This window comes from Oreochromis aureus, linkage group 20 (assembly GCF_013358895.1).
Source record: "Oreochromis aureus strain Israel breed Guangdong linkage group 20, ZZ_aureus, whole genome shotgun sequence".
Lineage (NCBI taxonomy): Eukaryota > Metazoa > Chordata > Actinopteri > Cichliformes > Cichlidae > Oreochromis > Oreochromis aureus.
Window position 1 is genome coordinate 14,086,237 of NC_052961.1, and position 27,490 is coordinate 14,113,726.

The 27,490-nt window shown below is 37.3% G+C and overlaps 2 protein-coding genes and 1 long non-coding RNA gene across 6 annotated transcripts; 2 read left to right on the plus strand and 1 right to left on the minus strand.

The window, feature by feature from the left end:
* Positions 1 to 461: 461 nt before the first annotated feature.
* LOC116331090 lies at positions 462 to 5,935 on the plus strand. Of its 3 annotated transcripts, XR_005609602.1 has the most exons (4): positions 462 to 592; positions 687 to 770; positions 1,590 to 1,733; positions 2,669 to 4,129. It is a non-coding gene; the product is annotated as an uncharacterized LOC116331090 (long non-coding RNA). The 3 variants fall into 3 exon arrangements; XR_005609603.1 differs by lacking the exon at positions 2,669 to 4,129 and adding an exon at positions 5,862 to 5,935 and having other exon boundaries at positions 462 to 770; XR_005609601.1 differs by having other exon boundaries at positions 462 to 770.
* On the minus strand, positions 3,122 to 10,937 carry vgll4a (vestigial-like family member 4a). Of its 2 annotated transcripts, none has more exons than XM_031753695.2 (6): positions 10,795 to 10,937; positions 10,141 to 10,260; positions 8,847 to 9,009; positions 7,890 to 8,115; positions 6,947 to 7,061; positions 3,122 to 6,041 (listed from the first exon to the last, which is right to left on the minus strand). In XM_031753695.2, the coding sequence occupies exons 2-6, from the start codon at positions 10,205 to 10,207 to the stop codon at positions 5,851 to 5,853; spliced, it is 762 nt and encodes a 253-aa protein (XP_031609555.1). In that variant the 5' UTR covers positions 10,208 to 10,260; positions 10,795 to 10,937; the 3' UTR covers positions 3,122 to 5,850. The 2 variants fall into 2 exon arrangements, with proteins under 2 accessions (XP_031609555.1, XP_039460399.1); XM_039604465.1 differs by having other exon boundaries at positions 10,854 to 10,872.
* A 5,009-nt stretch (positions 10,938 to 15,946) lies between these two features.
* On the plus strand, positions 15,947 to 27,490 carry syn2a (synapsin IIa). Its single transcript, XM_031753694.2, has 11 exons — positions 15,947 to 16,428; positions 22,183 to 22,240; positions 22,351 to 22,442; positions 22,935 to 23,091; positions 23,291 to 23,380; positions 23,518 to 23,580; positions 23,702 to 23,844; positions 23,934 to 24,008; positions 24,389 to 24,491; positions 24,653 to 24,799; positions 24,977 to 27,490. The coding sequence occupies exons 1-11, from the start codon at positions 16,088 to 16,090 to the stop codon at positions 25,109 to 25,111; spliced, it is 1,404 nt and encodes a 467-aa protein (XP_031609554.1). The 5' UTR covers positions 15,947 to 16,087; the 3' UTR covers positions 25,112 to 27,490.

Genomic DNA, 27,490 nt, shown 5'->3' on the forward strand with positions numbered 1-27,490 from the left:
CTGGGGCCATGTTGAGTAATCTACATACTGAGAGAGCAACGCATTCTGCTCCCAGCATTAAAGCGATGTATTGTTACTTATAGAACCTTTTTATGTGCAAAGTGCATTTGCATATTACCAATAGACAGACTAAAAGAAATGCTGCATCCAAATCAACCTTCCCAGGATGATGACGCTCTTTGTTTGATCTTCAGCGACTGAAGAATTTGTACGTGCTATAGCGCAGTTTAACAACGCCATCTGCTGTTTGAAAAGTAGAAATCACAAAATCCCAGATACGATTACAATTGTTTTCCATCATTATTAGTTCAAGGGATAACATTTTTTCTGGGTTGATGCTTAATTGTCCATCAGACAATCCCCACCACTGACTCACCAGCAATAATTCCCCTTTTTCTTGCCTTAAAAGTAACGGATTGTTCCAGCTGCAATTATCCAGCCTTTTGTTACCATGACACCAAATCAAACAAACACCATCTATGGCCAGCTGAGCGCAAAGAGGCTTCAACCACAATGTCAAGGGGAAGAAGTCAGCTGCTTGTGGAGAACAAGCCAACTTGGCCGTATAATTTATTGCATGCACACACAGCCAGTAAGTAGAAATAGAAAGACATTAAATATACAGCTGTTGTGAGACCACTTTGTCAACAGGCTTTTTATGCTCTACTGGAAAACTAAATCTGTAGAGAACATTTTAGCAACCGCAAATGGGACAGGGACCGAAGCACAAAGACAGAGAAAAAAGTCTCACGGTGTCAGCAAATATTCAGGTATGTAACTAAAAAGCAACATTTCTGAATAATCCTTTTAGTTTTGTCAACTTTTGTCTTGAGTTGTAAGACACTAAACTGAGGAGGGAATATTTGCTTAGAAAAAGTATGGGCACCTCTGGTGAAAAAGTTAATGTTACAGATATAGACGATAATTGTGTTTTGTACTAAGGAAATTTTACCTACTCTACATTTGGCAGTGTGTAAATACCTGCAGCCAACTCAAAGTCTTTCTGTTCTTTATTTAAGACATGTCATGCATTAGTTCTAAGATGTTTCATACCCTTGTGTGGGAACAGCATGTTTAAGTTCTACTTAAAGACTGTCAAGTTTGGGAACTGTGAGTCGTTTAAAAACTTCAATTTTTCACTTTCATGACTGAGCGCATTAAATTTCCAATCCCAGTTTGTTAATATTTAGTGGAACCCTTTCTTACTTCCAGTAAAACCTTTTTTTAATTCTACCCATCCAATGTTTTGGGGGGTTTTTTGCTAGTCGCAACCCACAGGTTAACATTTCCACTCTCATGTCTAATCAAAATTTTCTATATTCTCCAAACATACTTTTGTTAATTGTGGGCAAGTGGCACAGTTAAGAGTCTATTTGTACAAATGCTTCCAAAACAGCTCTTTATCAACCCATTTGTCGACCCCTCTCTATCAAAATTTCCACAGTGGACTTTTTAAGGGTTTGCTGGGTTTGCTTATGATAGTGCATTTGTGTAATTTGTGTGAATTTTCACTCTGTTCTAATGCCCAACATATAGATAATTTTATCTTATATTTCCTAGTTTCCCAAAATTTGTATTGACCTCCACAGTTCCCCTTAACCGCCACTTCTTGCAAGCCCCAAAGTTGTTGTGTGAAGTGTCAGATTCCATCAAGCTCCAACACCGCCAAAGGTGGACAATTTCTACTCGCACTTCTTGACCTGTCAACATCTGAGGAAATCAACTATGCTAAAGTAACTATTTACAAGTTTATTACATTTTTAAGTAAAATAATGCAGTAACAATTAAATAAAGGCTCGTTTTAATGTGTCTTTAATATTCAAGGCAGAGTTTGTTTTCATTCAAGCCCAGAGGTGTGCATACTATGCTGCTAATCTGCCAACCCTGTATGATCCAAGTTTTCTAAAGCTATCTTTTACAGAAAATAAAATATTTTTGCGATGTTAGTGGCATTTCAAAAAAGCAGTTTTCAAAAGCTAAAAGGGTTAACAAAATAGTAACAGAAAAGCAGGTGATGAAACACCATTAGACACTGCCATTCCCCAGCCCTGATTCCACTTTGTTTACGTGGTCTCACTAATACATTGATAAATCACTTCATTTCAACCAGCAGCAGTAAGTGAAAACAGAACATGAGCAATGATTCCTGATAAGACGGTTCATAAAAGACAGCTTTAATTACTGGGACCATCATTCTGTCATTGACTGGAGTGACCGTGCACCATTCCAATTTCATAAACAGTCTTCAGATTTGCTACGTAGCTTTTTGCATCTCCAGATAACCCTCGAATAGCTTGTATTTGAATATGCATGCCATATACACTGTCAACAGCTACACTTTTGTGTTAATCTGCATAATGTAAAACAATGAAATATATTTTTATGTACAACAAATTAGCCCCTTCATTCCTTGCACATTTTTTATTGCATGTTTTCAAATGGATTAAATGGGTTTCTTCTCCATCACATGACAATGATTAACCCATAATGAGAAAGTGAAAACCTGTTTTAAAACTGTTTTTGCAAATTTATTCAAGAGTCGTTTAAAACACAAGCTCCCCATTTCCAAAAATATTACAAAATTAATTCAACACTTTGTCAAGATGCCTTTGCAGCACTTGTAGCACACTGTGCATGTCTCATTAGGCTCCCCCCTTTATTCTTCCAGGCAGGCAGCAGACTCCCAACACATCGCGGACACATCAAGGACGGTTTGAAAAAAGGATTTACCCAAACACTGGCTCTAGTGCTACAAAGGCTGAATATTTTTGTGACAGGTTTTTAATACTGTTGGGTTTTTTTATTTTATTTAAATAAATAAAAATTAAACTCTGTTCACATTATCAATAAAGTGTAAATTCAAATGTTACAGACATTAGAGTGAAACAGTCTGAATACTGTGTAAATCCCCCATATACACTGCTCTGAATCAAGTCAGCACTGTATGGGAAGATTGTGAGTTTATGTATTTCAGCTCATACAAAAATCACACCCATTGTTTTCTGGCAAAAAACTATTTTAACTACAGATTCTCTCAAACTGTAACCATTCACTGTATTTGCCACTACTCTCTTAATTTCAGTTACAAGTGATTATAAAGGACAAAAAGACATATGCAAAGGCAGGCATTATATGTTTATTTTGAAGAAATGTAAGTAAAAAAAACAAAAACAAAACAAAAAGTGGTGTTTTCTTCCAGAGAAATAAGGACAAAAATGCACAAATGTTTTTTGTATTTGGATGACACCTTAAACAGTCTGAGATACAGGTAGTGTAAATACAGAAATTAAATAACAATTGACTAAAACCCCAAACATATTATTGAAAACCCTACTTGTGTCAAACAAGCAGATCCTGTGACAAACCCTAATTTCTACTATGGTACGAACAAAACCTACACAAACTAATAGTGTTACAGAAGTACTTTTGACACAAAGAAAGTCTTGGATCAAGAGGCTGTTGTGTTCCTGCACGTAATAATCATCTGACAACTGTGGGAAAATAATCAACCTGTAGAAAGTTAGAATGCATGATTAGAAGATATTGAGCATCCATGCTACAGAGAAGTACACTACTGAAAGAAAAAAATAATAATAATAAAATCAATCATTCCGCACGGCGCAATGACAGTCTTGTGAGTAAATTAAAGTATAAAGTCAGGATAGTGTATGCAATGACTTAAAAATTGCAGAATATTAATACAAATGTATAGATTTTCACAGGCAGTTAAATGACCAAAATTAGACTTTACAATACCCCCATCTCAGTCAGTGTTGACAAATAGTTTACGCTAACAAAAGAGAATTTGACAAGAGGAAAAATTTAACCAAAATGTCACTGCATAAAAAGACAAAACTGTTCTCATTTTTTCCTCAAAACTTCTGCAGCAGACACCATGACATCACCTTGATTCAAAACAGACAATATATGTGTAACAGTAAAAGCTAAACACAACTGAAGTGACAGCTTAGCGTCAGGCAGCAGTGATGGAATGTTGATGCCTACTTATAAAAGGACACCCATATTGCATGTGCATGAAAATCTTATTTTTAAGGGAGATCAACTGCTTATTGGTAAAGCAATGGAGAAATCCTTTGTTGTTCTTACTGTTGGGAAAGAAAGAAAGAAAAAAAAAAAGAAGCCCCCACCTGATCGAATTAGCTGATTTTTTATGAATGTATTTGATGAAGCCAAACAAGTAGTTACCTTCAAAGTTTGAGCATTATTTCTGAAGGGCCTCAAAATATGGGTAAGTAAGCGCTGTCTGATAAAATTGATATGTCCAAAACATTATCTAGAATATATATATATAATGTTGCTTCTTAATTTCTCAACCTCAAGTTACATTTTAAGGTGACCAAAACAATGACTATTAGAAAATTAAGGGAAAAAAATATCACAGCTAGAAGATCAGCCTAGTAACAAATGTTACAAAATGACCAATTACTCTAAAATTTTTTAAAGCTTGTTTCAGTTACTCTACATCACAAATTTAAAAGTGCAAAAAATTTGAATGCACCATTTAGTTTCCTGTAACTTTCTATGGCTTTATTAAGCATACTGTAGTTACTGTAGAAAAAAATAAATATGCTTACTGTGAGGAGGTGAGGTGTGAGGCACTAATGAACTTTTCGTGGAATGAACCAATTAAAAGAAAAAAAGAGAACAACAACAAAAAGAAACACATTAAAGTCCAAGTTCTGTTGTCACTCCATTTTGCCAAAAGTCAACATGAAACTATCAACATGTGAAGAATAAATAAAGTTACTGCTAATAAAAAGCTACAGAAAATCAGATTTAGCTGTATTCAGTCTTGTGTAAAGCCGCAGTGTTCAGCTCCACAGAATTAACAAAACAAACAAACAAAAAAAAAGCAATGCAGCCTATTTAACTGTATTCATACAACCTTGCCAGAGGCTGTGACTTGTAGATGGATGCTAGGATATACATCTACATATACTAATGAAAACCAGATACAAAAAAATATATTGAGTACAACTGTACCAGCAGTGAGTATTTCTAAAATGTTACAGATAAAAAATAAATTCTGAGTAAATATATAGTATAGAATAAGGATTGTAATAGAACCCAGCTATTTAAAACATGCTGTCTAGTTAGATATCTACTGTGATATTAGTTTATTAAGTAATCGCCCACAGTGAGTGTATAGACAGGAAACTATAATTATTCAACAGTGGATACGTCCAGTTCACCATCATAAAGAAGACTGATTAGGCTAGTGTCTTCACAAAGCGGGGAACCAGAGCCTTAATTGCATTATCACAATCACAAATGTATTCGTGAACACATCAGGTCCAACTGAAACAGGTAACCTGCTACCTTAAACGGTCAGAAATGTAATAGTGCAAATGAGACCTGGCTGTCCTTTTCAAGTAATATAAATTCAAAAAGCAGTGTGATTTAGATGAAAATAAAGAGTAAATCCATGGCTTATATGTTGATTGGAAAGGCAGGAAACTCTTTGGCTATCAAGGCAGGTGAAAGGCAGGTAAAACAGAGCATGAACTCCGAACAACTGACCACTCTGTGAATCTCATTTTCATTTCAAAATAAAATCTGTGATTGTTTCCACAACTAACACTGTCAACCCAACTATTCAATATTAAGATTCTCTTCTATTATAAGAGCGATTTAATGATTTCAGATTACAAATCTGAGCTAACAGAAGGTTGACCCTCGAGGTCCACAAGCGAACAGCCGGTGTGAGCACCATATGTCTTACTCTGTTCTTGGTTAAGAGAAGTTGATTCTTGGCAAGAAATGAGAGCAAGCGATCTCTACTCTCATATGCACATACTTAAGTGATTATAATGTTTACTCCCCTCTGATTCACGGATCAGCGTCTGGAGTTTGATGGCCCCCACCCCTGGCCTTGATTTGGAGCCAGGCATCTCCCAGTGCCTTGGCAAAATGGTCATCCACTGAACCCGTTATGGACACCGAGTTAGACACAGACTCTGCTTCTTTGTAGTTCTCTCCAAGACTGCGGCGAAAGTGCTCCTCAATCACAGGATCGCATACTAAATTGGATGGAATAACATCACGTGGAGGAAGAAGACCAAAAAGAAATTGTTATTTCCATGCATCTAAACTGAAAACTGAATAAATACCTTTTGATTTCTCAATTCAATAAAAAAGCAGCTTTGGGGACGCTTTTTTATCAAAGTCTAGGAAAAACACAGCTGGGCATTTTGAAAAATAGCTTTGATTGCAAATTTGATCCAAAGTGTAGAACATATAATAGCTTGAGTGCATGAAAATTAGTTTTTACAAATGGTTTTGAAGATTTTTTTAACCATTTCATTTTGTTACACTATTTGGTACACTTACAATAGATCAAATACAGATTCAGATACAATTTGTTTGATTCACTAAAGTTTTTCCTAGGTATGTGTCATTTTCAGAGGTTGCCTTTCTGATTCAGTTTAGACTTAAACTAAATCAGAAATCTTAAAACGATCTAGTGCAATATACTGGTGCAATTCATTTCAGGATAAGCTTTTGTTGTATGCAACCATTGCAATAAACTAGTTTGCATAACAGTGAGTCAAAAAGTCAAACTACATCTGATTAGGGCTGCATGATAACTCAAGAATTTTCAAACTGGCCAATGTACAACCACATATTACTTTTATGTTTGCAAAGAGACTGGGAACACATACAAAAAGGACAGAGACACCAACTTGTGGCACTATTCAGCAATTGCTCTTAATTATTGACAAAGTTGGATTTTAAAGTTGATAAATTGGCTAAATTATCAAAATAAAAATATGCAACTTTGATATATTTTTGTGCAACCACCCACTACTGTTGACTTTAAAACTCCACAGGTCTTTTAGATCATTTTTTTGTCATACTTTAGCAAATCAGTACATAGAAAGACAAATATATTAGTTTGTTAGTGCAAGTATCTTAAAAGACTTACCATTAGCCTTTCTCGGGTCAGTAGGTGGGCTAGGAGTGCAACCATTCATGTGGCAGTGAGAGAGGTTGCAGTTGCGGTTGCTCGCAGGGGCACAGGTAATAACTGAGGGACGATTCTGTATAAGGAAAAAAAAAAAGATTAATTACTGACCTACTGGTTAAATGTTTTTTTTTTTTTTTTTTTTATCTGTCTGTGATCAACCACAAAGTATTTACATAGTACTTCCAACCATCTTGCAAAGGCAGATATATATATATAGTAAAAGGCTTCCCAAATCTGCAAATCTTCCCAAATCTGCAAGACAACTTTAGTATGTTCACAGGAAACATGGTCAACACACTGTCAACAATCTTTATTTCATTTGACTGAATGATTGAACACTTGTACAAAAAAGTTATTCAAGTGTGTGTACAACTTTCTGTCATCTGTGTTAATCGTGGCATTAAATCTTTGCTGGCCATCACATTTAGCAACTTTTACCTTTATACATATCTGTTATTTTGATCTGCTTACACTGACTTAAATACATAAGCAAAAAATATATAAAGATATTAAAATTAAACTGATATGTTGTCTTTACAATTCATATTTTTATTAGTTCTCACATTAGCTCGTAGTTGTGTTTTTCTTTACTGTTGACTGTAATAAACCTTTAAAGGTTGGGAAAAGAGGTTTAAATAGGTCAGTATTTAAACAGTTTCTCGAAATTGATTTTGGCAGCAGTTCAATACCCCCCCCACACACACCACACACACACACACACGATCGTAGTTAGTTGTTGTTTGGCACACAGTAAATGTATTTCAGTACATGTTTTATCCATCCACTGCTCATATCTAAATGAACAACAAGAAAGGTGAAAAAAATTACATGTGTGCAACTTTTTAAAAAAACCAACAACAATAAAAACCATCACAATGCTCTCTTTTACATGTTGACGTACCTGCTGTCGCTCTACAGTTCCACTTATGACAGACCGTTCTGTTCCCCTGACTCCAATGTCATGGCTGCTTTTGGTCAGAGGTATCGGCTGGTCTACAGCATAGCCAGCAATGGAGGCATACAGATGGTTCCCATGGAGACCATTAGAGGAGGAAATAACGTGCTCCCCAGGACTGTGGCTGAGGCTCCAGTGCTCACTACGGTTGTCTCCAGCAGAGGGACGTCCCCTTGATAAGGACAGTTAAAATGAAATGTACTAGCAGCTTCGTGGACAACTTTTGTTGTGCAGAGGGGATGTTTTTTTAAGCAGTTTGTAATGTGCAGCTTTATTATTATTGTAGACTTTTCTTAAGATTATATACAGCTTCATTTTAAGATTTGTTTATATCAGTGAACTACTTTGTGTCAGGTCTTGATGGATGCTCAATCAACCAGGTAAGGAAGTATGTCCAGACGAACAGAATCAACTTTTTGGGGTACTTTGTGTCACACTTTACCATCAAACTTTAAGGGGCTGATTATTAAAATCATGGTCAGATTTTTTTTTTTTTTCAGCCTGTATTCTGAATAACATCAGACTGAATGTTTTTACCCATATTGGACAAAATAAATACGTCTCACAGCCAGCACACACTGAAACACTGAGTGCTGTATTTATAAATAAATAAATATTACCATATGCTGGCTTCGAGACTTAAATGAAACCAAACGAAAAAAGGAGATTAATACAAGGTTGTTAGGGCTTCTTAATAATTTTACATTTTTGTATGACAATCAGAAAAGTATTAGGGGGACCCTGTTTGTAATGCATGACACTTGTCACATGATCTGATGTATTACATTTACAACTCATGTATTGCACTGCATACAATTTATTCAATCAAACAAATATGAAAAGCCAATACAGCAATAATTTCAAGACACACAAAATCATAATAATTTTTTTAAAGGCACTTACAGCTGGGTGGCAAACAATCTGCTCATTTTGGTCATATGGTCTTCATCACAGTGGAATCGGTCTTCCATTTGTTCTTCGCCATATTTTCGTTTGCTTGGGCAGTGAGGAGGAGGCCCACTTATATTGGACATAGTGGCAGACAGGGAGGGCATCTTGGACTCATCTGTGGGAAAGAGTTCAGTAGTAGAAATAACTTAATTAAATTAATTTAGACTGAAAGTAAGTTTCCAGAATAAAATACACAATAAACACAGTAAACTACAAGGACTGTGTATTCCATCAATTCATTTTAAACTGACTTTTTGAGACTGCACTGGTAGGCGATCAAGAGTTTCACAAATATACCGAAAAATACAATTTGGCCAGATATTAATAAACCATGAGCCAGTTTGACTAAGTACATCTTGCTTAATGTTAAAACAATGCAAATAACTGTTTTTACACCAAGTTTGAATAACCTGTGTAAAATGTATTCGAAGGACCTTTCACACAAGTTATTGCAATTTAAAGTGCTTAGCAGAAGATGGAAAAGTTGACAATATTACATAATCTGGGGCTATTGCACAAAGGAGAACACTTGAATGGAAAAGTACTTTGGGTTTTGGTGAATTAAACAAAAAAACAGATTCACTGGAGGACTGGAGATCATAAATTAAGTAAATGGCAACTAAATTCTAATTTACATTTATTATTTTAAATTCCTATTATAGAACGACTCTGACTTTGTTTAATGTATGGAGGTGCAACTTGTTTGAGAAGTAAACTTTGATCAAGAAAGCCAACGGAGCAATACACAAGCAGTTAAAAATCGCCCACTCATCTAAGCCCCAAGGAAACTGTGTGTAGAAACATGATAAAGCAAATTTTTGAGCAAAATTCCCTGATTTCTTTAGATCTTTGACTAAGCAGTGGCACAATTGACTGTTACACAACCTGAAGCTTAATCACTGCTACATCACATGAAGCAGCATTTGTAGTGTATGCCGTAATAGCTTGGGAATTTCTACAAATTTCAAGTGAATGTTATTATTATTCAATGCCAACTTATTAAATACAGGCTATAAAAATCGTATTTTAAAGTTGCGATGTTATTAAACAAAGCAGTCGTTGTTCTCCGCACCAACAAGTTGTTAAACATGCCGTTGTCAGTCTCGACGTCAGGATAGTCAAAAGGGTAATGCAAATCACAACACAGGAGTATCTGGCGCTGAATTTAGGGAAACCGCAACGTGTTGCGTTTTATAAATGAACTCAGGAACTATAGGACCAAAAGAAAGGAAAAAGACAAACTTACCTTCGTAGTGCAGTCTCCCAATGTTATTGTTCATCTTGTCCAGGAACTGAGAGTTTATCATGTCCATTCTAGCATTTACACGAACAGGCTACTTGCTAACATTAACGTTAGCAAGCTATCCTAAAGGAGAGAGAAATGTTGTCATGTTTTTAAAAATGGCATACGTTTACACGCCAGTTAATGGTAATCCCAAGAGACATTAGTCTTTATTTTGTTCAACGACAGACACTTCATTACACTGAAGACTACAGGCTTTAATGCGGCTAGCTAAACACGTAGCCTACGCTGAGCTAGTTGCTACTAGCCGTTCATTAGTGCGAGCTTTAAATTAAACTACGAAGTTATAAACGCTAATATTGAAGAGGTTGTTGTTATTAAAATATAATGTTATACATGTATTGTGACCAGCGGTCTGCTTAGTTGCTGAAGCCAAAATACAAGACAGCGAACTTTGTCTACTTTACTCACGACACAAACTTACGTTAGCCAAGTCGCTAACTTTTCAGTGCACTAGGTCAATGGTTTTCGTTTTAACTAGCAAAAACCTAAAAACTACAAGTCAGTATCTACTTAGTGCCAGGATAGGTTCAATAGTCTATATCCAACAAACTGAATTCCAAAAAATGGATATTCCTGTTCTTCCATGATACTTACTTCTTCGACAAAAATTAGCTTTACAGCAACACCATAGTTAGCCGAGTTTGCCTACGTACTCTGCCTTCTTCACGCACTTTCACACAGCAGCAGTCCTCAGACAACAAAAGAGAGCTGAGCGGCCCTAGCGGAGAGATACGAGGCGAACCGGGGCTTTTTTAAAAGGTACTTTTATACGGTATGAACACTTTGATATTAACTATTAATATATTCTCCTATCATCCTAAAAGTTACATTGTTTTTCAAGTTTTACCAAGCTACGCAGCCTATGAAGATGCCCAGAAATGAAATGGGTTTAACGTGAAACACAATAAGCTACTTGATTTTTTTTTTTTTTTTTTAATGACACTATATAGATAATGTTTGTGAAGAAAGTAAACATACAAAGAGCTGCTTTCTCTGAACTGCTGTTGATTTTACACGAATCATTATGAAGAGTTTCCAGTGATTTTCACTGCAATGAGTTTAGTTTCCTGCAGTCTGACTGCAGCAGCACATTGAGGGCAAACCGAGGGCACAATGCAATGCTGGAGCGTCTCATCCACAGACATCTGACTAGAATGGCTGAGTTTCAGACTTAAGCAAAGCTGAGGTTGGTTTTGTTGTTCACTACACTGATACTACCACATGGTGTCACAATAGCACACATGTTTAATAGTCATTGCAAGGTACACCATTTTTTAGCAATATTATTTTCAGGTTATTCTTATTATTTATTTCAGTCAAAAGATTCTCTACCGATTCTCCACACACACACACACACACACACACACACACACTGTAGGTGCAAAATTATTAGCATATAGCAACAATCAGTATTACCAATAGCATCATTCTAGCTTTTGATTAAAACCATGGACAACAACCCCAGTCAGCGATTGAGAGAATGGTCACATTTACAAACCGGATTCCAAAAAAGTTGGGACACTAAACAAATTGTGAATAAAAACTGAATGCAATGATGTGGAGATGGCAAATGTCAATATTTTATTTGTAATAGAACGTAGGTGACAGATCAAAAGTTTATTCGAGAAAATGTATCATTTCAAAGGAAAAATATGTTGATTCAAAATTTCACAGTGTCAACAAATCCCAAAAAGTTGGGACAAGTAGCAATAAGAGGCTGGAAAAAGTAAATGTGAGCATAACGAAGAGCTGGAAGACCAATTAACACTAATTAGGTTAATTGGCAACATGATTAGGTATAAAAGAGCTTCTCAGAGTGGCAGTGTCCTCAGAAGCCAAGATGGGTAGAGGATCACCAATTCCCACAATGTTGCGCAGAAAGATAGTGGAGCAATATCAGAAAGGTGTTACCCAGCGAAAAATTGCAAAGACTTTGCAGTTATCATCATCAACTGTGCATAACATCATCCGAAGATTCAGAGAATCTGGAACAATCTCTGTGCGTAAGGGTCAAGGCGTAAACCCATACTGGACGCCCGTGATCTCCGGGCCCTAAGCGACACTGCACCACAAACAGGAATGCTACTGTAAAGGAAATCACAGAATGGGCTCAGGAATACTTCCAGAAACCATTGTCAGTGAACACAATCCACCGTGCCATCCGCCGTTGCCAGCTGAAACTCTACAGTGCAAAGAAGAAGCCATTTCTAAGCAAGATCCACAAGCTCAGGCGTTTTCACTGGGCCAGGGATCATGTAAAATGGAGTGTGGCAAAATGGAAGACTGTTCTGTGGTCAGGCGAGTCACGATTCGAAGTTCTTTTGGAAATGTGGGACGCCATGTCATCCGGACCAAAGAGGACAAGGACAACCCAAGTTGTTATCAGCGCTCAGTTCAGAAGCCTGCATCTCTGATGGTATGGGGTTGCATGAGTGCGTGTGGCATGGGCAGCTTGCATGTCTGGAAAGGCACCATCAATGCAGAAAAATATATTCAGGTTCTAGAACAACATATGCTCCCATCCAGGCGTCATCTCTTTCAGGGAAGACCCTGCATTTTCAACAAGATAATGCCAGACCACATTCTGCATCAATCACAACATCATGGCTGCGTGGGAGAAGGATCCGGTACTGAAATGGCCAGTCTGCAGTCCAGATCTTTCACCTATAGAGAACATTTGGCGCATCATAAAGAGGAAGGTGCGACAAAGAGGCCCAAGACGATTGAACAGTTAGAGGCCTGTATTAGACACGAATGGGAGAGCATTCCTATTGCTAAACTTGAGAAACTGGTCTCCTCGGTCCCCAGGCGTCTGTTGAGTGTTGTAAGAAGAAGGAGATGCCACACAGTGGTGAAAATGGCCTTGTCCCAACTTTTTGGGATTTGTTGACACCATGACATTTTGAATCACCATTTTTCCTTCAGATGATAAATTTTCTCAGTTTCAACTTTTGTTCCGTGATTTATGTTCTATTCTGAATAAAATATTGACATTTGCCATCTCCACATCATTGCATTCAGTTTTTATTCACAATTTGTTTAGTGTCCCAACTTTTTTGGAATCCGGTTTGTATCTAAGCTCATGTTATAAACTCATATTATCTTCCTCAACTACGCTGCCACAACCCCAAAAACAAAATTCACCCTTGTTAAAGTGACATAAAGATAACTGTAATGTCTGCCAGCATGCAACAAAAGAAAGGAGCCTGTTAATCACAAATCTTTAAATCATATCAACTGGACTAGTAACAGCTTTGACAGGGGAGAATTGGGCTCAAGTGATCTTGGTATTCCAACCCCCCCAAAACAAAATATGCAAGATGCACAGCTACAAGTATTCATGCATAGTACATTCATAAAGAAATAGCAGCTAGTAACAGTTGTAAACATGCCAAAATATCAGCCTGAGACTGCAGAGGCAAAGCAGGATACAGAGACATTTTCTCTCAGTACAGAAGTGGATCAATGAATTCACCAAACACAAGGACGGTTGGCTGTGAGCACACAATATCTTCAATACAGTTCAATTTGTTTTGCAATTTTCAGTAAGGTCATGTATTAAAGCTGCACAAGTTGATAAATGACATCGTTTTAGTTTCAGAAACATGAGGGGTGCTCCCCAAAGTCTGACCTGCGTAGGCCCATCTATTCAGTGTCCTCCTTAGTCATGCTAGTTACTACAGTTGCTGCAGAAGCACTAAATTATTTAAACTCGGGAAATAAAGTAAGCCCACACTAGCTTATTAGTGAAATGAGCTTTAACTTTACATTACCAAATTTTATGAATTAGTATAACTTGTAGTTGAAGTGTGTCAGTAGGATTGAGCTGACGGGGCACAGTTAGTAGAGGGCAGGCCTGGACCCTGCTCAAATCTAAAGTCCTAGAGGTATACTTATCCCGCTGCCTTCTCTCCTTCCTCTTTTAAGCACCATTTATTCGCTTTGGCTTGCTAAACATAATCCAAAATGCTGCTAACAACTCTAGTCCTACAGAGTCACTGAAAAATATATAGTAGCTGACTGTCAACAGTTTTACAGGCATTTTGCACAAATGACAGAGATCAAGGTCAGAAAATACAAATATCGTATTTCCCAGAATTTCCCTTAATCAGTGAAACGTAAAATGAATGAATAAATAGCTGTAGAGCTGAAATTCAATTCATAAGGTAAATTTATATTCCATAGAAAAATGTAGACTTAACACATGACTTAAAAATACAGTGGAACTCTTTTGTTTACTTTACTGCAATACAATAAATATGAGTGTCCTATCCTATGCACACTATAGTTGTAGTTTTAAATAGACACTGAGAGAAGACAGCACTACTCATGTAAAGCACAGCTATGAGAAATTATATTTTTAATTATGAATTAATTATTTAAATTATTATTATTATTAGTCTACCCGTTGTGTCACGTTGCCAAGCAACAGAGGCATTTCCTCCAATTTCAGATTTTTAATATTAGAGGAAATCTTCAAATTCTGTAAAAATATTTATAAAGCATAAAACTAATTCCATGTAAAAATTTAGCAATTTGAAATGTCATAAACAACATATAAAATATACACGGTGTGTGCAAGTATCTCATAATATCTCAGAAAGTATTATATTAATATTTTATCTTGTTATTAACCATTAAAATGCAGGACTGAAGTTGGGCTGTCATGCCATGATGAATGAAGTCATATAGTAATATTAGCCCTTCATTAGAAAATATACTCACACTGCAATATAAAGATTCAGTGTCCTGACTTGCAATTTTTTTTATGTGTGCCTATGTTTGAATCTATCTTTTTACACTTTAACAACCCTTTACCACTGCACATCACAAGTTATTGATTTATTGAATTGTTTAAAAAAATCCATCCATTAGCTGTGCTGAAGGTTACGTTTATCAAAAAGCATTTACTCCTGTCCTAATACATAGTGTTTAAGCAAGTTTCAGCAGCTAATTTATATGTATTTTGAATAAAAGTAGTCTTTTGTTTTGTCTTATAACTATTGCTGATATAATTAATAAGTGCTTTACAGAAATTTCTGTGTTTTTAGTGAACCTTGTGATAATTAGTGCTAAGAATATTGTATGCAATGTTTTTATGCTCTAATAAGCATCAAACGTTTATATAAAATATAATGAACACAATGAATTGTGCCACCCGTAATGAAGACATGTTAGCCAATTAACTTTGTAATATTTTTAAATTAAACAAGTATTGTAGTAAATTATAATAAGAAAAATTATTACATAGAGAGAGATTCATTAAACAATTAAGACAGAGAGTTTTAGTGCATGAATTTGTGTCTCAAGGGACGGCTGATGACGCTCCTTCTCATTCACCAGTCCTAACAGCCATTTTAGATTTCATGGCTGCATTCTATAAGCAGGAAAAACAGCACCCAGACAGAGGGCAGGGTGAACCTGAGTAACAAGGGGAGTAGGAGTAAGGGGAGGGTGATGTAGTACACAGTACACCCTCTTGCACTTTCACTGGAAACCCCTCTATTTTTCATGCTCTGGTTCAAAAAAAGATGACGTCTCTAAGGCAATAGAAAATGGGGGAGGGGTAGAAAAGGCAGGCATGCTGGGGGGAGAGAGAGGAGAGAGTGGAGGGCGATAGCAGGAAGGAGAGGCACAGCCAGAGCATCATTTGCAATGCTTGAGGAAAGCACGGGGTAAAGTGATTGGCTACGGGAGAGTGTAGCGTCACTGCCAGTGAGGGGGAGCTTCGAGGATGCTCCACTGAGCTGAGAGGGAATACATTTGTTGGGAGTTTGCACTGAGAGCTCAGCCATTATCAGCTGTACCACTGAGAACAGGGGCTTCTCGGCACAATACTTTTCCACACCCAGTGCTTGTTGACTCTTCTTCTTGCTCCTCTGCAGCCATGAATTATTTGCGTCGGCGTCTCTCAGACAGCACGTTCATCTCCAACCTGCCCAATGGCTACATGACAGACCTTCAGAGGCCCGATCCTGCTCAGCCTCCTCCACCTGCCTCCAACCCCCCTGCCAAGTCTCCGACATCTGGGCCAACACCTCCAGCCACTTCCCCTGCTCCAGAGAGGAAACCCCAGCCAGTTCAATCGACAGGAGCGGGTTTCTTCAGTTCCATTACCAACGTTGTTAAGCAGACAGCTGCCTCTGCAGGGCTAGTGGAGCAGACCCAAGTCACGACACCTAAGAAGTTTAAAATTCTCCTGGTCATTGATGAACCACAACAGGAGTGGTAAGAGAAAATGCTGCTCTTATATTGTCTGTCTTGTATCATTCCTATGCTGCTGTAGGCATTGTTTCTATGTTCCAGCCATATAGCTGTTAGGTAATGGTTAAAGAACTGCTGAAACAACATCTCTATCAAGCACCCTGCAGAGATGAATGGGGAGTGCTGCTGTGGTTTGATGTTACACCATACCAGTGTTCAGAATAATACACTCAGGCAGCCAAAACTTAATCAAAAACAATCCACTGATTCTCAGCAGTAATGCCATTATCCCAAGATGGAGGACTTTAACTGTCCTTTGTTTGCTCTTTTTTGTAATAAATGCAAATGCTTTGTTTAATCATTTTATTTAGTTTTGCATCTGTCTGTGCAAAAATCTGATTAATTAATTAGAAATGGTGAAATACTGCCCTGGAATGTGATTTTTCACCATTTTAAAAAAGGAATGGTGTTCCACAGGTTGTGCAGCATTGAGAACTGCATGTTATTTCTGTGTGCAGCCTAAATACTGCAGTGCTTCCCCTCAATCAATGGGGTTTCCCCTGCTCACTGATGGAAGATCACATGACAAACCTTAAACCTATGGTGCATACGGTTGTCTTAGTTGTGAGTCCAACATTAAAATGTATAACATAGTTATGTTTCTCAACCCTTAACCTCAATAACCTTAAGGCATTAAGCAGTTGTACTGGCAGTGTCCGTGTCCTAGGGGATCTTAGTCAGAGGTAGCTTAAAGCAATCATCTTTGTCAGTCGACTGCTTGAAGGACTTAAAATATTCTAAATGAGTGTGTGCATGGATTTATATGGAAATTACTTTTCGTGTTGTCAAACAACAGAATATATTTGATTAACTCTCTCACCACATGACAAACATTTATTTACACAGCTGGCATGTTTTTCACTGCAGCATGTCTTCTAGAGTCGTTGCATCCTTTTGTGACAGTATATCCAGTCATTTTCAGTTACCACCTAGACATAGAAAGCATAGAACTGTAACTTAACTCTTTAATGCCTTTGATGCCTTTTTAACTGTATACCACGGAGTATACAATGGTATACAGTTAAAAAGAATGAAAAAAATCAGCTTGCTTTATTTTTAAACATATACACATAAGATATCTTGCAGTTGCATGTATTTTCACCAATGTGAAATTTGTTTATTCATCTCTAGGTACTTTAATTTCATATGATTTCAACAGATTACCCTCAGCTATATCACTTGCCAAAAAGCCTCTAGACACGGCATCTGTTTACTAAAGACGTGATGTTGTGTACATGCTTGTCACATCATGTGTAACCCTTTAAAACAAAAGCTAGTGCAATAGCTAATGTTTCATTGTCTAAACAAAGAAATGGCTTTAAATATCTTACAGTTATTTGTGAGTGCCTTGAAATTCAAAGAACAGGATTATTAGAAAATGCACCACCCACCCTCTTCCAGTGGTGCAAGCTTTAAATTGCCATATAATGTAGGATGATTAGTGACCATGTCAAAGGTGTAGTATGTTATTCCTCCAAATCAGCTGGAATAGGCTTCAGCCCCCCGTGTATCTAAAGTGGATAAGCAGTTAAGAAAATGTCTCGCTGGATGGATGAAAACACCAATAATTGAAGCATATAGTAATAGGTAGACAGCATGGTAAAGCTTGTCAACACATCATGTCTCAGAAGGTTAATATGTTACCTTTATTCTATATCATGTATCAACCTTAGCTAAATGCCACTGTGTGTGTGTTTATTTGTGCAGGCCTGGCCATTAATGGATTAGAAACCCTGATCATTGTTAATAAGATGAGACCCTCGTCAGCAGGATGGATGCCAGCTTTTATATTCACTTGCTCTATATTTCTTATGAGAGGAAAGGAAGATCAAATATTGCTCTGCATATCTGGCACAGAAACAAGCTATAATATATTAAACTAAAGTTTTGCCCTTCATCAAAGACTTTTCTTATGGATAATGTAGGTTGAGCTGATAGGATGTTTCATGCGCCATTATTTTTTCTGTCAGTATACAACAGGAGCTGATGTGTAGAAGCTCCTGTGTAAAACCCTTAGGTAATTATCTGCCCTGACGGTACCTATATTGCAGATAAATCCATTTTGAAGCTTGAAGTGTTCATAACATGTGCAGTTAACTGTTGTTGCAATCATATTCTTGTTTTATGTGCATCTAGTGCATAGCCACTTTGGAGATCAGCTTTCAAAGGGCTTCCTCTTTCTGAGGGCTGCATCTATTTTTTTTAGGCCTGCTCAATATCACCACGAGGGAGGTATTACATGTTTGACTAGGTTTTGTTTCTTTGGGACAGGTTTTATGGGACCTTTTGCCTAGTGATTTAAAGTCACTATTTCAGTATAAATCAGTTTACATAGTGTAGGCTGGGATTGCTTTGTTTTGTTTGTACTCATTCTGCTTAGGGCATAAAAAACCCTAACTTAGAACAATTCCATGAAAAAAGCTTCAGAAAAGATGTTTTTAGATTAATACATGTTTTGTTTTCCTTTGCAATGTCGGCACAGTGTAAGTTTTTGCTTTGCATTGCTTACATGCTCACTGTGTGGCAGGATGTCCAGACTTTTGTCTGCACAATGCTGCAAATGTAAGGAAGATTAATGAGAACCTGCTGGCCCAGGACACAATTGAAATCAAGAGAGGTCTCCAGGCTAATTGCATCTGTGAGAAGGCTCAACCATTAAATTCTGTTTACTTTCAAAAACATTCAATACCTACATTTTATATTTTTTTTTCATTTTTCACTTCTGAATGTTTCTGTAACATATTTAACTGCCTGTAACTTATATGTTTTATTATTAGACATCTCATGTCTTTTATGTACCCAGAGCTGGGCAAAGACGAAATCACAGTAAGCGTAGAATGACACGAAATCTAGAATATAGAGAAAACAGCAGACATTAGTATAGACATGCTATTCTCTTCATCATTCAACAAGCTAAGCAGAATACTTACAGTGTGTCGATAAAATCTGGGTGTTTACCAGGGTCAGAGCACAGACTGATGCTTTTTGTTATTCAGCCAGTGTTTGACTTGTTAGATGAGGCTGTCAGTCATGAAGAGTTGTTTATTTTGTTCCAGGAAGGCTGTGCTATAATTTGCTTTTACAGGACAGGAGGAGCAGATGGTCTTACTTATCAGACTAATGGCTGAGATGCCCTGGTTCCTTGCACACACTATATAATGTAGCTCAGTTTCAGAAACAGCATTTCTTTAATTGAATCGCTCAATGTTAAAAATTACCAAAAAAAAAAAAAACAATTAGTCTACTGTTTCATCTGATATCAGAAGAAGATGCTGTGATCTTAATCTAGTTCAGAAATTGCCAATATGTGAGAGTGAATGTTACGCAAGCAAAGTAATAAGACATTAACATTCAGCAAGGATTCTGGCTTACCAAGCCCTCAGTGACTCATCTGAAAAGATGTCTTTCACAGCAATCTTTAATTTGGCAAATGTTTTACAGCATTTAGCCAAAACCAGCATCCCCTTAAACCTTAGATGATCCTGGGGACATTGTGTGCCATTTCATTTTATATTTTTATGCTATTTTGGCTGTGCTGAATGAATATAGCTCATATTCGACAGAGGATATTAACTTTTTTAATGTTAGGATGTTAGAATTCTTGTCTCAGTTCCTTAAATGAGCTTAAAATGGCTAAGCTATGCAAAAACTGCCACATTTTATCCAAAGGGCAAAAAATATCCCATTGAAAACAACATTTTTGATCCTACATGAGTAACCTTTCACAGCTTCAATGATATCCCATTTTTCCTATTTATATTTCAGATTGAAGTAGTTTTAAAAGCGTTATCACTGAAAACAAAACATTAATTTCTTATTTGTTTTTTAATCTCATGTTTAATTCAAGGCAAAAGAACCCCTGTTGATTCTTACAAATCAATGATCCATGTAAACATCTACTGTCATGCTTCCTCGTTTCAAACCGAGCAGCCGTATGCACAAAGGTGTGAAGCCAGTAGTCAAATCCAAAGGAAGAAATAAATATAGCTTTATATAAAAATGAAGTCATTGGTTTTTGGACGAAAGCTAAACTTGACACAGAATGTGTATAGATGTGGGCTGCGGACTGACAGCCACATTCTAATGCATATTAATGCAGTGCATTGAAAGATCACTTCTTTAAATGTCTGGCATCGGTGGCCTTTTCGGTGTGCTGAGCTGAGAAGTTCTTTGCACAGTGAATAGCCATGAATCAATCACATAACAACACCTCTTCTATACAGTCATTCTTTATGTTAAAAATTTTATTTTTATAAATATTAATTTAAAAAAAGCTTATTTGTACAAAATAAAACTTATCGTGTGTGATGTACTTGATTTCAGGGATCATGTTTTGGAAATGATATCTTTTTTGTGTATGTTGGCAGAGAGCATTCATTGCAGTGCAAAGCAGGCTCTTCATTTTCCTAAATATTAGAGCGGTGATTCATATTTTAATGCTTGTTTTCTTCAGCAGCCAAGTAGATCCCAATGCTCTAATTAAATTTTGAATGAATTATTCAGCTTTTCCTCCTTGTTAAATACGCAGGGAGTGCAGGTTATGTGACAGGAGGGTGATGCAAATGAAAAGGAAGACCAAGTAGGAAGTGAAAAACATGTTTGCAAAATATACTTCACCACCATAATGTCATGTTGTCTACAAATTTTCTTTGAATATAGCTATATGTAATGTCATGTTGTCTACAAATTTTCATTACATTTTGGAATATACGTTTATCCTATCATAAAACAATAAAAGAAGGTAATAATTTATGTACACAGACCTCCTAGGATGAGACATTCTTTCAATATGCCATCAACTATATACTTCTAAACACAAATGATTACATGCACTTATATTATTAAAAGTAGTAGAGTACAATTTCCCTTGACACTATAATAATTTATTACTTGATTTAGTTAGATGAACTTGAACTTGAACCTGTGGAAATTCAAACCAGAATTAGAGCTTAACAATGGCAACTTGAGGGAAGGATCTTTATTTGTGCTCTCCTTAGTATTGATTTGCCCCAGTAGTATCTGTGGCCACAGCTTATCTTGTCTGGGCCATCCCCTGTGTATCAGTAAGAGACACAGAAATAATGGGCACAAAATCGCTGTGAGGCTTTGGCAGTTTTCATCCCTGTGTAGTTTTCGGTCACTGATCCACCTTAATCGTAAAACCCCGTGATAAGACTTCCTCTTCAGCAGTGATCCAGGTGACGAAAAATGTGGGGTGTCACATTTATTTTTAAGAGCTGAATTACAAGTCTGAAAGGTGCAACCATTTTGGGAATCTTTGAATTCAGTGAATGTTGCCTCATTGCATCATCCGTGTTATCCCCGTAGGCACCACTGCTACTGGACGAAGCAGTCAGAAATGCTCAGTTGCACCTCTGTGTAGACTGTGTAAGGCTTGGCTTTATAAATACGTTTTTTTAAGTGTTGTAATGTTTTATGGATGTCCCTGCCAGATTGAGGGGGAAAGGTGTTGGAAATCTGCAGTTAGAAAACCACAAAGTGACGTGTCTGGATTGTAATACTTCATGCACTTCACACATTTGCACATATTCAGCAGTGATTTATGATCCATATTTTGTGTTATATTTGTTGCAAAGTAAAAACTAATATGATCATTATACTCAGAGGTGTAGTTAGTTGAATCTATTTTAGAAATCTCTGTAATCCTGTTGTTGAATTTGTGATTACATTAAAAGTTAATGCTTTCTTTTTACCCAGGGCCAAATTATTCCGCGGAAAGAAAATACTTGGGGATTATGACATCAAAGTGGAACAGGTACGATTCATCAGCCAAATTAAATCCATTGCAAGTACGCATTGAGTGCAGAGTATGCGAGTTCATGAGTTTAAATGCACTGTTCTCTTTTCTAATGATCAACTTCTTAGGCTGAATTCAACGAGATCAATGTCGTAGCTCATGCGAATGGAACCTGCAATGTTAACATGCAGGTTCTGAGAAATGGTACCAAGGTTGTCAGGTAAGACACAAGCAAACACACACATAGAAGATGTAAAAAAACTACTATTTTAAATACATTTTCTATGAAAATAAACTGGCGTTTATGTAGAGCTTTTCTAGTTTTACTCAAAGTACTTTAGACTGCAAGTCACATCTAACCATACATTCATGCAGCCCTTTACTTTGCACACTTCTCATCTACTTCACATCCCATAGTTCATCTTCACCAATTAATCTAACATGCATTGGACTGTGGGAAGCTAGAGTAACTGAAGAACCCACACAGACACAGTGTGAGCAGGCAAACCCTACAAGCAACAGTGCTCACCACTCTGCTCTGCCTATTTTGCAAGCAAAAATGACAAAGTCACTTTCACTTTCTTTTTTTAAATCAATATATATACACTAACAGTCCCTACCTGATTTATCTACATTGTTATCAACACTTTAAACAGCCTGTCATTTTTATGATGAGTTCTTGCCACATCTATGCTGTAATTCTATTTTTTAGGTCATTCAAGCCAGACTTTGTCCTCATTCGTCAACATGCCTTCAGTATGACCCAGAATGAAGATTTTCGCAACCTGATCATTGGCCTGCAGTATGGTGGTGTGCCAAGCATCAATTCCCTCGAGTCCATCTACAACCTGTGTGACAAGCCGTGGGCGGTATGCAATCAGCAGTCAGGCAGTGGTTTACTTAGAACAATGGTAGCAGGCAGATGGATGAAAACACTGAAATTTTCTGAATGCCCTGGTTCTGGTTTGCATTTCATATAGTTTAAAAAAATTCTGTGAAACAATTTCCAACTTTTGTATGTTTGTCAGTTATGTCTATATATGTCTGTTTACCTTTATGCATGTGCAGTTTGCCCAGCTTATCAACACCTGCAGAAAGTTAGGTCCTGAGAAGTTCCCTCTGATCGAACAGACTTTTTACCCTAACTACAAGGAAATGGTGAGAACCACGTCATCACCCCCACTTTTACTGCACAAATTGAAAATGTTTTTATTTGATATTGACATTAAAAAAACGTTGTTAATGTGTGAAGGGATAACGTAAGGAATAACTTAAATTATAACTTATTACTTTAGGTAAGCATGCCATCATTTCCTGTTGTTGTGAAGATTGGACACGCCCACTCTGGTATTGGAAAGGTATACAGATTGTTCCTGTTGCAATAATATGAAAGTATGCAGACTGTGGATATTCTCTTCATTAAAACAACTATCTGTTTTCTATATTTTACTGTTTTCTGTCTAATTGTTTTGTGCACAGGTGAAGGTGGACAACCACAGTAAGTTCCAGGACATAGCTAGTGTTGTGGCTCTTACCCAGACCTACACCACCACAGAGCCTCTCATTGACTCCAAGTACGATATCAGAATCCAGAAGATTGGCAGCGACTACAAAGCTTACATGTATGTAGAACACTTTTGTTGCTTGGCATTATAACAAAAACAGAAGACGGGCTGACATTGCTTTAATTTGTGCACTTTACCCACATCAGGAGAACTTCCATATCTGGTAACTGGAAGACCAACACGGGCTCAGCTATGCTTGAACAAGTGGCCATGACTGATAGGTGAGAATGCTACAGTCAGTGTTTGATGTTTATGTAAGCATTGTGGTTATAAAGGGATAGATGGTCAGCAACAATGCTCATGTAGGCTGTGGTGTTTAAATGATATTCACTTGGTACTAAAGGCCTTTAATTAAATAAATATGATATCCTCCCTGATCATTGCACTGTCACCACCAGACTCAATCATTAGTCCAAGACAGGATGGATCCATGTTTTCATGTTGTTTCTGCCCCTGCAATATAAGTATTAAAGTAGAAGTTAAGACTCATCAGACAAGCATTATTTTTTAGTTTTGGTGTAGCTTCAGTTTCCTGTTCTTAGCTGATGTCTGTATGCCTAAATGCATTTAGTTGGTTTCAAGTTACATTTTTTTTTTTCAGGTACAAGATGTGGGTTGACACCTGCTCAGAGATTTTCGGGGGTCTGGATATTTGTGCAGTTAAAGCTATCCATGGGAAAGATGGCAGAGACTACGTCACTGAGGTAGGAGTCTAGGACTGTCATCTATAAAAGTCAGCTCGTGCATTTGAAACATACTGAATATACTGTTTGACATGAATGTCACATTTTATATTAGGCCAAGCTTTTCACAAGACACTGCCCTCTGCTGTCTCTCTACTGTAACTATCTTCCACTTGTCACAGGTGGTTGGTTCTTCCATGCCGCTGGTAGGTGAACACCAGGCTGAGGATCGACAGCTCATTGCAGACATGGTGCTAGCAAAAATGAACGAGTTAGCGGAGAAAGAAGCTAATGCTCCCAAGAGACCCACCACCATACAACCATCCCAGGTAAAGCAACACACAGGCACAGCAGTTAGAAGCAGTAGCGTTGTGCTAGTTTTGTTTATGTTTTTGAATATTGTCAGTGGTGTGTACTATAAGATTAAAAAATTATTTAGTTGTTATAATTTTTCACCAATTAACTGTTGAATGAGTAAATTCCTAAAAAAAGAATTCTGTTTTTAGGGGACCGGGCAGAAGGGAGAGATTACTGGTGAACCCACCAAGAACGGTGCTGGGCGCCCGCCTCAAGGTTGTCTGCAGTACATTCTTGACTGTAATGGCGTTGCAGTGGGTCCAAAACCAGTCCAGGCCAACTGAGTAACCCAGTAGAATGGGGATATCTGAGAGTCTAGATAACAGCGATGTACCTGCTGAACACATGCACAGACGTGTGTATGTGTGTGTGCGTGTGTGGATGCTCATAGCTAGAGTCAAATTTTGGTGGCGTGAGCTCAGTGCAGATGAGTGCTGGCCTGGACTGTGTTTTAAACTCTATGCAGTGTCAAAATGTACTGTCTACTTGTTGACCTGTTGATTTAAGTGTGCTTTTATAGGACACCTGTGTTTCAGTAGCTGTGGTTTTTCTTTGGGGCTGTCGTTGATGATGTAAAAAGCAGATTGTGCCTACACTGAGTTCAGTGCTGCTCTGTGCTACTCGTTTAACCCAGCTATGGATCTTTCATTTGCCCCTCCCACCCCTTTTCTTTTTGTTTTGTGTACCTTTAAATATTGTTCAAACTGTGGACGACTCTACAGTTTGAAACTTGTGTATATCTCAATATGTAAACAGTAAGTGGGTGTGTATGGTTGTAGTAGTGATTATTTTCGTACTAATACTAATAAATAGAGTTTTTTAATTTGTTTTGCATGATTGATAGAAAGGCAGGTGCAAGTCAGTTATAAATGTCTGATCAAGTGGGATGTTCACGTAACATCGCTGTTACACCGCTGTATTTATCTAAGCTGTGTTCGCTGTGATTCATGCATTGTGAATGTGTCATAAGAAATGCATATTATAAGTTGTACAGGATAAAGTGTAGACATACAGTAGAGACATACAGTATATTGCCTTTCCAAAATCTTTTTTTTTCTCTTTTTCATTACTAGTTTCACTAGAGAAGAGATTATACAGAGTTTTAATAGATATTTAATCAATGATAGAATTAGTCTAAGATGTATTGATGATTTTATTATGCAGAAGGTGTGCAGGTGTCTACAGACAACTTCTATATATTTTGAACCAAAGAACATATCAGTTACTTTTAATCAGTCTTTGCACTCCAGTAACCCACAACGTAAGTACCAGTGATGAGACCGTTAATTCTGCGGTTGTCACACGGAGTGTGCAATTTAATCAGAGCAGAGCGCTCCAAGATAACAGTTATGTTTTCAAATTGCCTGTTGTAAGTCACACAGCAGTGAACTGACGCTGCATTCAAGCTGTTGTGTGGAGGCAGACATTATTTCTGATAATAAAAAGCTGTGTAATGTATGATTTGCCCCCTCCATTCCTTTCTCTCACTCTGGAGATCAGCTATCATTGGAGGTGTTGCCATGACAACAGTGCAAGTGCTCTGAGATTTAGTCTGGATTCCGGTAGTAGTACTGTGTCCCCGTTACTGCCATTCAAAGATTCCTTTGAGATGTTGGAAATTGCAATAATTTATTTATTCATTTTGACTCTTTTAGAAGAATAATGTATTTTTTTTAATCCAACCAATCATCAAATTGATACGACAAAGCTATAGCCATCCATGCATTAAATTGTGTTTAGGCAAGTGGGTTGTTTTTTTGTTTTTTTTACACAATCGATCGTTGTCCAGTGGCTTTTGTGTGGAAGCCATTTCGTATATCCAATACAATAAATGGTGTAACAGCTAAAAAGCAACCAAATCAACTGTAAAAATAAATCTGCACCATTTTCCAACAATTTGTTTGTTACAACAGTATAAAACATGTTCAGCAAGTTCTGTGTGCAGTCTTTTTCTAAGTTGTATAAAGTGCCATTGTAACTGTGAGCGTGTCCTTGTAAAAGCCATGCCTGCGGCTTATTGGATGTGTCGTTCTGTTTAATAGGAAGTATGCCATGACAATGATTTTCAAAGGAAGAACATGCAGAGGTACCCCATCAGTAATAGCTGCATGGTGACGCCTTGGTCGGTGATTGTGATTATTTGGTCACTGTGTTGAGGTGGAACTTGTGTCTTCAGACCTAGTGAACTGTATGCGTTAAAGACCGTGGTACTTTTGAGGCCAGTGTTGAGCTGTTCGTATCAAGATCAGAGGACAATATATTGTAGAGGGGAAAAAATCCTCTCTGGAAATTCCACCTCTGTCACTGGCAATAAAGCTTCCTTTGCAATACATGCTTGGTCTGTGTCCTCGTATGTGTTACGATGATGTTTTAATAATTTTATTCATTATGGAAACACTGGGTAATGTGACAGACTCATCTAAATTACACAGTCTAGTGGGCAAAAGTTCAGCTGCTAAGCACACATACTGCGATGCTTCCAATGCATGAAATTATATCTGTATTGTGAAAGAGATGGTGATAACACATCTCCTCTGCTTTGTGCCTTCATATTGTGCTGTTTGTCTTATATGTTGAGAATGTGGGATATTTTATTTGTATCACACAAGTTAATGAATAAAACAGTAATCATGGAGAACTGGCTACTCTACATATGAACACAT